The 12795-nt window shown below is 40.0% G+C and overlaps 1 protein-coding gene across 1 annotated transcript; it reads left to right on the forward strand.

The window, feature by feature from the left end:
• Positions 1-1039: 1039 nt before the first annotated feature.
• mrpl39 (mitochondrial ribosomal protein L39) lies at positions 1040-10102 on the forward strand. The gene is made up of 10 exons (XM_062414883.1): positions 1040-1188; positions 2981-3187; positions 3460-3599; positions 3970-4069; positions 4311-4378; positions 5235-5347; positions 5508-5573; positions 6274-6427; positions 6817-6864; positions 9938-10102. The coding sequence occupies exons 1-10, from the start codon at positions 1152-1154 to the stop codon at positions 10013-10015; spliced, it is 1011 nt and encodes a 336-aa protein (XP_062270867.1). The 5' UTR covers positions 1040-1151; the 3' UTR covers positions 10016-10102.
• Positions 10103-12795: the final 2693 nt, after the last annotated feature.

A 12795-nucleotide genomic window follows, 5' to 3' on the forward strand; every position in this document is an offset into this window, starting at 1 on the left:
TGTGTGCATGAAGTTGTGCTGTCACACTGACACTGAGTACAATCAATCTCACCCAAAGAGACAGTATCAATCAATCAGCCAGTCAATCAATCAGTCATTAAAATGTACAAACACTAGTCTTTACACCTTACAGATGATACAAATTGCCTTGTTACATTGTATGAAGTGAACATCAGTGTCAGTGTAGTGTTCATTTATCTTAATTCACATCAGATATGTTAGTGGTTCAATGTCAGAAACACTTATTTTGAACAAAAAAATAAATCTTTACGCACAAATGTGTCATGCCTTATTATTTGTTGAGTGATCATTTGGTGTAAATCACATGGGGATTATATTTTTCTTGTGTCATTTACATCTTTGAACAATGTACCACTGTAACCACTGTCCTTTTTTACTCCAGACCTTCAGAGGTCATAAGATTTGCCCTCACTATGAAAACAGCCTCACAGCTTTGCTATTTAGCAGTAATCTGGCTCCATCTTTGCCTGTGTCAAGATGATTTATGATGTTTTTGGTCTTGCGGCTGCTGCTGGTCCGGCGTCCTGCTGCCGCCATTAGTGCCAACACTTACTGCTGATTCTGGTTCTGTAAAATCCAACAAGCATTTGTCAAATTGTGAGCGCCATTAGAGTCCATTAGAGGATGAAATTCGGAGACTTTAGAGCCAAGATCATAACTTTGGATTCAATTCAATCAGTATAAAAGTCTTTCAACAGTTCTAAAAGAGAGACCGAGGCAAATAAAGGCAGAAATAAATTCTTGAAGGATGTCATAAATAACGCAACTTAAGTGGAAGCACAAATGTAAGAATATCAAAAAAAATATTATACAAGTGTAATTATGTTAGGAATTGTCTCTCACACACGCCATGATCACTGCAGGGTTTCTTTTAACTGTTATAAATTAAGCTTTTAAATAAGCTCGCTTAAAATGACTGCAAACAGCGACACCTGCTGTCACAAACTGGAACAGCAGCTCCTCTTCTAGAAGACACGGAACTTTATTGCGGCCGATTTCAGTTCCTGCCCGGACCTAAGTAGATGTGCACACGAAATAGGCATGGCGTCCATAGTTGACATTTAGCGTTTGTCCTTCTATATATGTTTTAGGGTTTTTTATTATCTGTAAATGTTGAAATAGTCTTCATAATGGCGACCAGGACTGTGTGTCAGCTTCTCCACCGCCGTAAGTAGCGAGCTAACCGGTTAGCTAACTGAGCTAATGGCAGGTTGTAGCTTCATAATGCATAAAATATACTGCCTTTTAAACCACAAAGATGCTCTCAACGCTTGCGAAAAGGGCTTTACGTGTTATATTTTATATCAACCCGGGCTGTGTAATCTCTAACGTGGTGTGTCATTTTCTAATGTAGCTAATATTGTCAATTTCACATCACGACGCTGTTAATAAAAGGCGTTTAATCATTATTTAACTAGGCTAAATTCTTCCTTCACCGCCTGTATAATCAAACGCATGACCTCACATAGTCTAAACGTGACGATACAGTGATTTATGCACATTATATAAATGAATTAGACAGTGCAGACGTAGCTCTCTTGCATTGTATTAAGATAATGCACCATTTGTCCTGTACAGGGTTGAAATGAAAAGATATTTTATTGTGAATTAATGTCTAAAAAATTGTGAAAATAACTGAATTCATGTTTATTCTACAAAGACTCTGAGCGGATTGTAGCGTGTTAATAAACGTCACAGGTGTCTCCAATCATGTAATCATTCATGCAGCCAGTCAGTCACTCTGCTGTTTGGTGCCACCCTGTGTTATCACATTGAACATGTGAAGCAGAAGGAACACTTTAGAGTGGTCTGAAGACATTAAAAAAAAAAGCCAAACAGGGTTACAAGACTATCTCTAAACAGTTTGATATTTCTATGACCATTATTACCAATGTTATAAAGAAGTTTAAGGCCAAAGGGTGTCTACTTTTATTTTTCATCTTTATGTCTATCGCTGTGTTATATACTGGTTATCATTGTATATTGTCTTTCAAAATTTGAATTTGAATTGAGTAGTAGTGTTTCTTCAGTCATCACAACACAACAAACAGAAAAGTACAGTATACAATAAGTATATAGATTCTAAATAACAGCATAAAGTAATTAATGTATGATGTTAATGACTGCAAAGGTATAGGTAGAAGCACAATGCTTATATATGCCTATCCTACATAAAATGCCACATTAAATTAAGATACCCACCAACAAATGATAATGAAAATGAGAGAAAAAAGAGAAAAAAGAAAAGACTACCAATTTCAATGTCTAACTCTCAAAAATAGCCCTATAAGCCCTTCGTTATAGTGAATTACACATTGTCAAATTTAAGTCAGCCTTATTCCACGGTTTAACCCCAACAACAGAAATGCATCTCCTTATTTAAACCATATTTACACTCAGAGTACAAAGAGTCTTTGTACCGGCTCGGGCAATGACTTTATTTTAGCTCTGTACATTATTTGCATTATTTTAAAATAAACCAAGTCATTGAATTTAAAACCACGCAACTTCATAAACAATGGGTTTGTGTGATCATAAAAACCAGCCTTATTAATGAGACGTACTGCTCGTTTTTGTAACAGTTTGAACATGGTTGACAAAGAACCAAAACTTCAATACAGAGCCAAGCTGATCTTCAAGTTTAAGTTGCAATGGTTTGATGGGAGACACAAAAAAGCCAGACTGGACTTTGCTAAAATGCATGTTGAAGAACTGCAGTGTTTCTGGGAGAAAGTGCTTTGGGAAATTAGAGCTTTTTAAAATCACACCAAACCCATATTTACAGGAAAAAAAACACTAACACCATGAAACATTGAGGAGGCTCAGTGATGTTTTTTAGGGTTTGCTGCCTCAGTTACTGGGTGCCTTGAGTCTAAATAGCCTGCTTGTTGCCTGATAAATGAACGAGGGACTTTTTTATCTAACAGTAACAAACGTATCCACCTTCTCCTCTCTCCAGGCTTTTCATCAACCCGGGCGGCTGTTCGTCCGTCGGCCGCTGAGATCCTCAACCAGCGCAATGCCGTCTTCTCCAGAGAGCAGGCCAGGCAGAGATCTCTGTACCCCCGCGTCGAGAAGATAGAGGTGTCCATGCAGTGCCCGGGGCTGGAAGGCACGCTGCTCGTCATGAACAAAGGGATGTCCACTCCGCTGAGCTGCGCCAAGCGTGAGTGAAAGGGAGAGTAGAGGGGGTTAGTTAAGCAGTCTGGGTTTGAGTCTGTACACTTTGTAGCCCCGAATCTGTAAATAGATGCAAAATCAGCCTCCGTGAAGATGCAGGGAATGGGTGTGACTCAGGTGACAACATACAGTCCCCAAGCTGGTAGAAAAGGAGCACTTCACCTTCATTTGCATGTATTAATAATGTATCGCTGTGTGTCGCACTATAAATAAATACTTGTTTTGCACTCAGATGAAGTCCTCTGTGTTTTCCTGCAGACCTGACAGAGCATCATGTGACCAACTCAGCTGTGGCTCTGGTAGATGGTGAACTGTGGCCTCTCCACCAGCCACTCACCCACTCCTGCTCGCTCACTCTGCTCACATTTAAAGACAGCGACCCAACACTGGTCAACCAGGTACTCCTACAAAAATAGATTGACTTATTTATACAGATTTCAGATAGTTTTGGACATTTACTTCATGTTCATTTCTAATTTATGTCTAACATTGTCTTCTATTTCTTCCTGATTTGATGAGGAATGTCAGGGAATCTCATTTCTTTTTAATTCCAGCAAAACATGAACTAGACTGAAAGGAATTGCATTTTTAGGCAATAAAGTGCTCTAGCTTAGATATGGAACGTTTGCCATCTGCACCAATAAATCCATATATGCTGTGAAGCCCCTACAAGAGAAACTAGAATGAACAAATAAATAAGTGACATCATGACAATGGTGTCTTAGTTTGGACAGTTTGATTGAGCATGTCCTCTTGCCTTCTCTTCAGGCTTTTTGGCGTTCCTGTGCTGCCCTGCTTGGTCAGGTGCTGGAGACGGCGTTCAAAGACGATTTTAGTGTGGAGCTGCTGAGCACACCAGAGGTTCCAGGTACAGGAGCTCCTCATCATGTCTCTAGATTTGTCTTTGATCAATACATCTCTGCTGTAAAGTCTGAGACAGAATTGAAAGTGAGATGAGGCATCTGGTCTCTGCCTGCTCTTAGTATGCTTGTAATATTTCTGTGACATCAGTTATTCAGGTTCATTTAACATAGTTCTTGGCAGATACAGTTTTTACACATTACATTGTTGAAAAGTGTGTTAAAGACTCTTTATCTATTTCCCTGCAGTCATTTCAGGGGCATTCTGCTGTGATGTGGTGCTCGACCCTCAGCTGGACTCATGGACTCCCTCTGAGGTGTGTGTGTGTGGGGGAGGTGGGGGTCGGGTGTCAAAGGCTCAGTTAAGCCTCAGTTAAGCCTCAGTTAAGCCTCTGCAATCATGTCCATTTTCTCAGCAGGAAAGTGAATAAGAAGATTTCCCCTAAATGTTTCTTGTAACAACAGTTCATTCCTTGTAGCTTTCAGACATGGTTTGTAGCTCCATCCTTCACAAATAACAGATATTATGGTCGGCTTGTATTATATTAGTTAAACTGGATTTCAAAGATATCAGAACATCTAAAGAAACTTCTCAGAGCACCCATTATTGAGCAAAATGACAGTGATATTGAGTGTTAAATTGAATTCTTGACCTTGGAAACTGTAGTTTGACAAAAAAAGGTTTACTCTGCTGCTTTTTCTGGAGCTTTTGATCATCCTCTGTGGTCCTCATTTGGATGAAGATGGTCTTCAGTCTCTGTATCATAAAGAAAGACAGTGACAATAAAAGCTTTTTAAGCAGTGAGACTGGTTAAAGCTCCAGAGCAGCTAGTAAGTGGACCTAGTGAATTTATTTGTTAAACTATAGGTTAATACATTTTGCCTAATACTGCTGTTTGTTGGGTGTTGAAAGTGTCTCCAGTTTAGAGTTCTAGCTCAATTTAGTAACATAAAAATATTTAAAATGAGACACAGCTAGTGCATCCACAATAAGGTTTTAATGTATTAGTGTGAATTTTCTATTATCACCTCTGAATTGTGTCAGTTTGTCAGCAGCTGTTGGAGAGGAGAAATGAATCAGAGGCTTTATATGTCAGTGCTCTGGTTTTCAGGGCTTATGTATGAGTGTGTGATCTTTGGTTTGTATTACAACATGGCTGTTTTTCTCTCCAGGAGTCGTTGCGCTCTCTGACCCGAGGAGCCCAGCAGCTGATCCACCAGGACCTGGTCTGGGAGCCTTTGGAGGTGGCGCCCTCTGTGGCGCTGGAGGTCTTCTCACACAGCAGGTAGACTGACTCCTGCTCAGCTCTGAACACCACTGATACTGTCTTTTGCCAGTACTGTCTTTTTACAGTACATCTGTCTTCTTCTCTTTTTCTCTCCCTTTTAAGTATTCTCCTAAACAGATGAAGACATCAATAATCTCTCTCTGTGTTTCTCTCTCAGGTGTAAACAGGAGGAGGTGGAGCAGAAAGCAGCGCAAAGTACCAAAGGCACAGTGACGCTCTACAGGTAACATTACACACACAACGCAGTGATGGAACATATATTTACTGACTTAAAATACAACTCTGAGGTGCCTGTATTTCATTTTAGAAGAATAGCGTTTACTTTTACTCCACTACATTTCCATCTACAATTTTCAGATTACAATTTTATATACATATTATTATATATGTCACATTTCAGACATCTTAATTGTTAGTTCTACTTAAGAAAATGATGTCCCCTCTAGACTTCTCAGATCATTTCATTGAAATGGTTTTTCAAGGCTCCAAGTGGTCAAATAATCCATTATTTCATTAAAAGCAAAGATAAGAGAAAAGACCCCAAAAAAATAAAATTCTGTGTAGCAGAAATGTTTTTTTCTTCTTTCTTACACCATTAATCATCTCACAACCCTCCAGATATATTTTGTGACTCTGTATAGGGACCATCCCCTAAGTTGGGAAGCCCTAACCACCTTTATGAAACCTGGTAAAACTAGTTTCACTTTAAACAGCTACAACAGTAAAATGTAGGACTTGAACTTGTAAAGGAGTGTTTTAACATTGCTGTATTGATATTCTTCTACCAGTGATGGACAGAGTTTGGTTCAAACATTAATTTCTGCTAATATCTGCTTCCTGTCACATTACTTGTATTTAAAGAAGTGTATATGTTGTATACATCACTCACCTAACCTCTCACAACCATTCACCTTGTTCTGTAGGTGTGGTGACTATGTGCTGTTGAGTGGGGGCCCTCTGGTGGCCAGAACGGGCCTGTGCTCGCAATATGAGATGACGGCCCTCCACGGCTTGGGGCAGGGACCCTGGGGCCTCCATCGACGAGCGCAGGGCCTCTCCCTTCCTGTGCAGCTGCAGGTACAGACATTTGTGGGGAACACAGCACCTAAACACACGAAAGGCATCCAGAAAGTGAAGCGCAGGATGTTTTCAGCTAGTGTGTACGAGTGATCCCACAGGAATGAAAACCTAGATGCTGTTAGTTGCTGCTTCCCTGAAGCTACATTCCTTCTAACCCACTTAAAAATGCTTTAATATGGATTTCAGTGGTGGAAAAATTCTCTTTGTGACATTATTCTTATTAAATCAGTGTTGGCATGAAACAAAAAACACTTAATATGACTCTTTTTATTGCCCTTCTAATATCAGAGTTGTGATGTATGATAGCACAGAAGTGTATGGCACAGGAAAGGTAGTAAATTTGAGTCTACATGTGCCTGTTAGTCATGCTCTCTTCCTCTCTGCAGGCTCACCACACAGTCTGGAGGAAACTGAGGGAGCGGGCAGAGAAACTGGTAAGAACAAACGCCTCTGTTTTCTACCACACTCATCCAACAGTAGCGACATCAAAGCTGAAGGCCGAGGCCAGCTCAGAGAGGGCTGTTAGTGTTTTGGGACACTGGTCCTGTCTAGATGCTGGATACTTGTCCAAATTGCTGCCTGTTCCACATTCAGCCAGCTCTCTCTCTCTTCACTCTGGCTGCAGATTTCACAAAGTAGCCAGAGGTTTGGATTTAACGCTGCTATTTTTATGTCTTTGCATTTATATTTTGGCAAAAACAGAGATGTTGCATGGGGCTGTAGTCTTCAGGCAAAAAAGCAGGTCTGATCCTCCTCACGAAGGACGAACTGCTCTTTTCAGAACTCGACATCAAACACAGACTCTTAACTCAAGATCCAAGGCAGAAGTATTTTTAAATCTCTCTGCGTTCAAGGCTCTCTTCTAGACGTACTTTGTGACACTCGGATGGAAACAAAGTTGAATTCTCTGTCTGAGCATAACCAAGTTTGACTAAAGGAAAAGCATATATTCCTCTAATTTAAACTAGGCTAAGAGTTAATTTTGGATGGAGCCATCGAGGCGAAATATATTTTGCTGGCATTCTCTGTGCATCACTGATTACGTAATGAAGAAAAAAAAAAGTACTCATTAATAGACACCCTTGATTTGGCAACTGATGGCATACTGTGCTGCGTGGCCTACATTTTTATTTTCACACAGATTCTGTTAAGTCAGGGAATTGAAATAGCACTTTATTAAAGACAAAGTATGGACGTGAGAGTCGGACGGACATTAAACGCAGGGATATTTGGATCACGTCTTTGTGGAGGTTTTTTTTTACAAGTACAGGATTAGTATGCAGAGCTGCTGCAAGAGAGACCGAGCGTCCGTTTTACAGTTTTAGAGGACATATTATCACCTGACACACTAATGTTTGCAGTGTTGAGCGTGCGTATTATGTGTGTAGAGGGCAGCCGTCCCGTCCTTTTTGTCCCACGTATTAACAGAGCATCAGCACCAATCAGTGGAGGAGCTATAAAGTGAAACAGGCTAAGATCCTCCCTGAAGGACATTTATACTGCAGTATTTTCAGTATTTGTTGGCAAACAAGCTTAATGCACACGCCCCACCGGCAGGCGGCGATTATCTAATTCTTTCTATAAAAACAGAAGAGCTGAGCTTGGCTCGTCACCGTCAGTGTCGGCAGATGAAAACGTCTGTTGCTCCTTCATGTGGCAGAACGTTCAAAGATGTGAGAGACGGAGTGAAAACGCTCTCGTATTTCTCTTTTGAAAGTTTACACATTAAAGTATTATTCTGCTTTATTACAACTCAGGTTTTAATTTCCTCATTTCACAAAACAGTCCCGCGGAAGATTCATATGTGCCTCTTCATCTGTTATTTTTGGTAAACATCTCCACATCATCATCCTCATCATCAACTACATTTTTAAACTGTTCATGTGCCTGAGATAATTTACCAGATAAAGGTCATTTGGAAACATTGCAACAACACAAAACAAATTAAACTGAAACAAGCACAATGAAGAGATTTTATGAAAAACAAAAGGCAAGATCTAAAATAGAAAAAAGCACAACAGCCTAAAAAACCCAAAAGTATGATAATTCTTCTTCTGTTAAGTAAATTCAGTCACATAATCTGTTATTCATAATGAAATAATCTCTTGCTCCAATTTCATTTCTTTCCAATCATGAATGCGTTGGCATTGATTTCTGTAACCACAGATATGTTTCCAGCTGAGAGCAGATACGTTTTAAGTGAAAATAAATCATTGAGACACTTTACGTTATAACAAGTTACGTCTGTTTGACATCACAAACACGAGGAGCTCCAATAATAAGTTCAATTATCTATAGTTGTTTTGTTCACAGAATGTCTTCAACATGGCAAACAGAAAAAATGTTTTTCACTTGATCCTCTCCAACATTCTGATGCCACTGATTTAAATTGAGCTTGTTTTTAGGTTTTCTCTCAGAATCTGAATGCCGTCGTAGTTGTTCCCATCTTATGTTATCTTCATCTTGTTCCTGTCCCAACATGTTTTATTTTAGCTTTTGATTTCATTTCATGAGGAATGCGACTGTTTTTAAATAGTAACGCTTCTCTCTCTCATTGCTTTAGGTATCATTTTATTGTGCTAGATGACACAGTGTATCTCAAGAGGCTTCTTTATTGAATAATTTGTCCACTAAAATCTGGGAACACAGCCACGTCTCTTCAACAGAGTTTAACTGGGCAAGAAAAAGCATCAGACAGGTTGTAAACAAGCCAACAGTTTAGCCACATTATCTGACACTTTCCTTGGCGGTAAAATGCAAAGTGAGTGCTTTCTAAATGTTTGTAATAATCTGTCACTCCACAAGAAGACTGTGCTCATGTATGGCAGGGACAGCAGGTCAAAGGTGAACCACACAGTCTGCTTGTACCCTGTTTATCTTCTTCTAATACATTTTTAAGAGATAAATCTGAGAGAAATGCTGAAGTAAAAGGCTAGATCCAGATGGACAAAATAACAGGAACCCCTTGCAGTCTAATGCAAATCTGCAGAGTAGCTCTGCAGTACATCTATTTATGACTCTTTTAAACAGGTACTGATTCAGTGTAATATTTTTAAAGCTGTACAATACATTCTATTGTAACATTGTAACAGGTTGCTGTTTTGTGCACCTCCTGTACTTGCTGCTACACAGAACTCAGCAGAAACGGGTTCATAGAATCGCCGAGGCGTGGGCGAGCGCACTTTTGTGAGCCGGCTGCAGGCGCTAGGGAAGCATGTCCCCTCTCTGCCTCCAGCTGGCGCTCAAAACATGGCCGCCCACGCCACAGACAGATTCTCCCAAATTTTCCCTGTGGAGAGCGTCATGCCCCCATACCCCTCTAACATCTCTGTGAAATGGCCTTTAAACACAGTTTTTAGGCCAAATCTGTTCTGCTTTATCAAACCAAAGATAGAAGAGGCTTAAGATGGAGGACGTAACAATTACCAGTATTTGATTTTAATATGTAAATAAATATCTTTTAGTTGCTTCTGTTTACATATGTGGCTTTTTCTCTTTTTTTCCCAGGTGGAGGTGCAGAGACCTGCTGAAACAGTGACTCCACCCTCTCCTGTCGACTCAACTCCACCTCCAACCAACCAGTAACCCCAGCCTAACCTTCCACACACACATACACACTTTGACGTGTATCTGGCTGTATTATTTGCTCAATAAATGTGTATAAATATGTGACGAATCTCTTCCATCTATCTCTTTCTTACGGAAATCACAACAAATTGAAGAGAACTGTTTGTCGTGATGCGGTCGCCGTGTGACCCATAAGCATCTTTCTTGCGTTGTGTGTGTGTGTGTGTTCAGCTGATTGCGGGTGTGTAGGAATGAAAATGGAAACGTGTGTGTGTGTGTGTCAGCAGTTTGCTTAACAACAACAGCGGAGTGTGTGTGTTGGCTGAAGGTCAGGCACTAGTGCAGCTGTTGTGTCTATCACTCATCAGACAGGTGGTTCTCAATCCTCAGAGTGTGTGCTGAGGCAAGTGTGAGAAAGTGTGAGCAGGCCTGAGGATTCAAGCCCCCCCCCCCCCCCCCCACCTCCCCATCCCCCTGCCCCCCCAGAATGCCAAGCGTATTGACACATTAGACACAACACTCCTGCTTTCTGCCAAAGACTGTGCTTTTCTTATCCAACCACTACAATCACTGTACTGTACATCCTCAGTGTGCAGAGATGCCGCAGCTTTGTATCACACATTTGATTGTTTGTTGCCACTTTATAAGACAAAGCTGTAAAAGTTGTAATTATTGGTTTATAAATAGTTTCTAATGCTTTAACAATCAGTCATAAGCCATTAATAGGAACAGCTGTTGCCTGGTTGCTTTTATAATAAGACATTATTTATTAATCAGTAATAAGGCTGAATTGGTCTCTTACACTAATAAATCATCAGTTTCTGTGGTAGCAAATGCAAATAAAGAGATTATATGTGATTACATGTTAATAAAAGGTTCTTTGTGTAAAACGATAACACAAGTGTAACGCTGAAGGAGAATGTGAAGGACGTTCACTGTGTCATGCTCACACTTTATACCGACTCTCTTTTATCTGTTAGGAAAGTTTTGTGTAGAGCTGAATAGACAAAACGTTTTATCTGCAACAATTTTCTTTCTGGCAGCAAATATAAAACATTCATAGGTTCCAGCTTCCCAAACGTGAGTATTAGTTGCTTTGTCTTGCTGTATGTGAAAGTAAAGTGTATCGGAGTTGGACAAAAGAAGCATTATGAAGACATCACCTTGGACTATTAGGAAATTATAACAAGCAATGTTCCTCTTTTTCTGACATTTTATAGACAAAGCAAGTTAGTTTGCAAATTTAGTTTTAGACAAATGTATCTAATCGTATCAAAATCCTTCCTGCTAATCATGAAATAATTGGTAGACGGTGCTCATATCCAGACTACAAGGAGTCATACTTTACATGTGTCTTCCTCTCTTGGCCGAGATTACACAATTCTAGTCATTCAACAGATAAACAGCCAACAAACATATCTGGAAAACATTGTTCCCATCAATGGCTTATAGCTCGTTTATGAAGCAGCACTAATAGTTTATATTGTTTATGGTGCTGTAAGCTCACCATTTGTGTAACAGTACAGATGGTTACAGACAGCTGGGGATGTTTAATGACTGTGAGTGACATAAAGAAAGTTGTGGAGTTCCTTGTCGTATCCCCCAGACTTTCTACCCCTCCTCCCCCTGCCCCCCATTTGTGTGTTACAAATCCCCTCTTGAAATTCGAGCCCCTGCCCCCTTCTGTGTGTCTACAGACACACATAAAATGTAAAATGAAAAAACAGGTAGCATTTAATGGCAAAAAAGCCTGTTTTTTGTTCAGATCATCCAAGGATCATTCGTATGTTCTGCTTCTTACTGGCAAGATCATCCTCCAATATTTAATCACAATTGTATCAAAGACTGAGCAAAGCCTCGGGCCTGAAAAGTTGGCCGCTGTGCAGCTGTTGCTCCCACTCACTACTACCCCCCACAACACACACACACACACACACACACACACACACTGACAATGTGCGAGACACACCCAGCAACATATGCCTCGGACTCACAGCCAGCCACACCACAAGCACCGATTGAGATGTTTGAATCACTGCCCTGAATTCCTCCTCACTGCTTGAGCTGGAGAGATGTTTAGGAATGACTGCTGCAGCTCCAACGTGATTAATTTTGAATAGCTACTAAAACACTCTAGAATAATGCATTCCTAGAAATGAATTTATAATGTCTTCCTGTTCTCCATTTTATGCTGAAGAGCTTGCGCAATGCGAGGTTAACTGTGGATTCACCTCACCCGTTTTTTTTATTTCCCAGTGGAAAGACTGACTGGAAGCAGTTAGTCAGGTATTAAGTCTTGATGTCGGTCGGCTCATCGAACCAATCCGGTGCCGAGTCGATAGTAATCCACTGGGGGATCGTTAATCTGCACGACTAGGGTTAATGAAACAGTTGTAGTGTGTTATCTCTGTGCTGAACACTTTGATTCACATACTGACATTAATCAGCAGCAAGCGTCTTCCTAAGAGCGCTGATTATTTCCCTTTTTTAGTCATTCTACCTCATTTGTCTCATCTTTTTATTTCTAGAAAAAGTTCATCCTCCATATGAAATGAAAGCTAAACAGATTGCAGCACCCACACACAATTCAAAATGTCACTTCCAATCCAAATAAACACTCCCCAAAAAAATGTGCAGACATAGCCAAATAAAAAAAGGCAGCCATAACTGTTTGAGCAACATTTTGTTTAAAATAGAAAAGATACGATAAAATCAGTAAAGGAATTTAAATAATTATCATTGAAATAAATATAATAATTGAACTCATGTACCCAATAACAGTCAAACAGCACCAACAT

This window comes from Scomber scombrus, chromosome 24 (genome assembly GCF_963691925.1).
Source record: "Scomber scombrus chromosome 24, fScoSco1.1, whole genome shotgun sequence".
NCBI classification, from domain to species: Eukaryota; Metazoa; Chordata; class Actinopteri; order Scombriformes; family Scombridae; genus Scomber; species Scomber scombrus.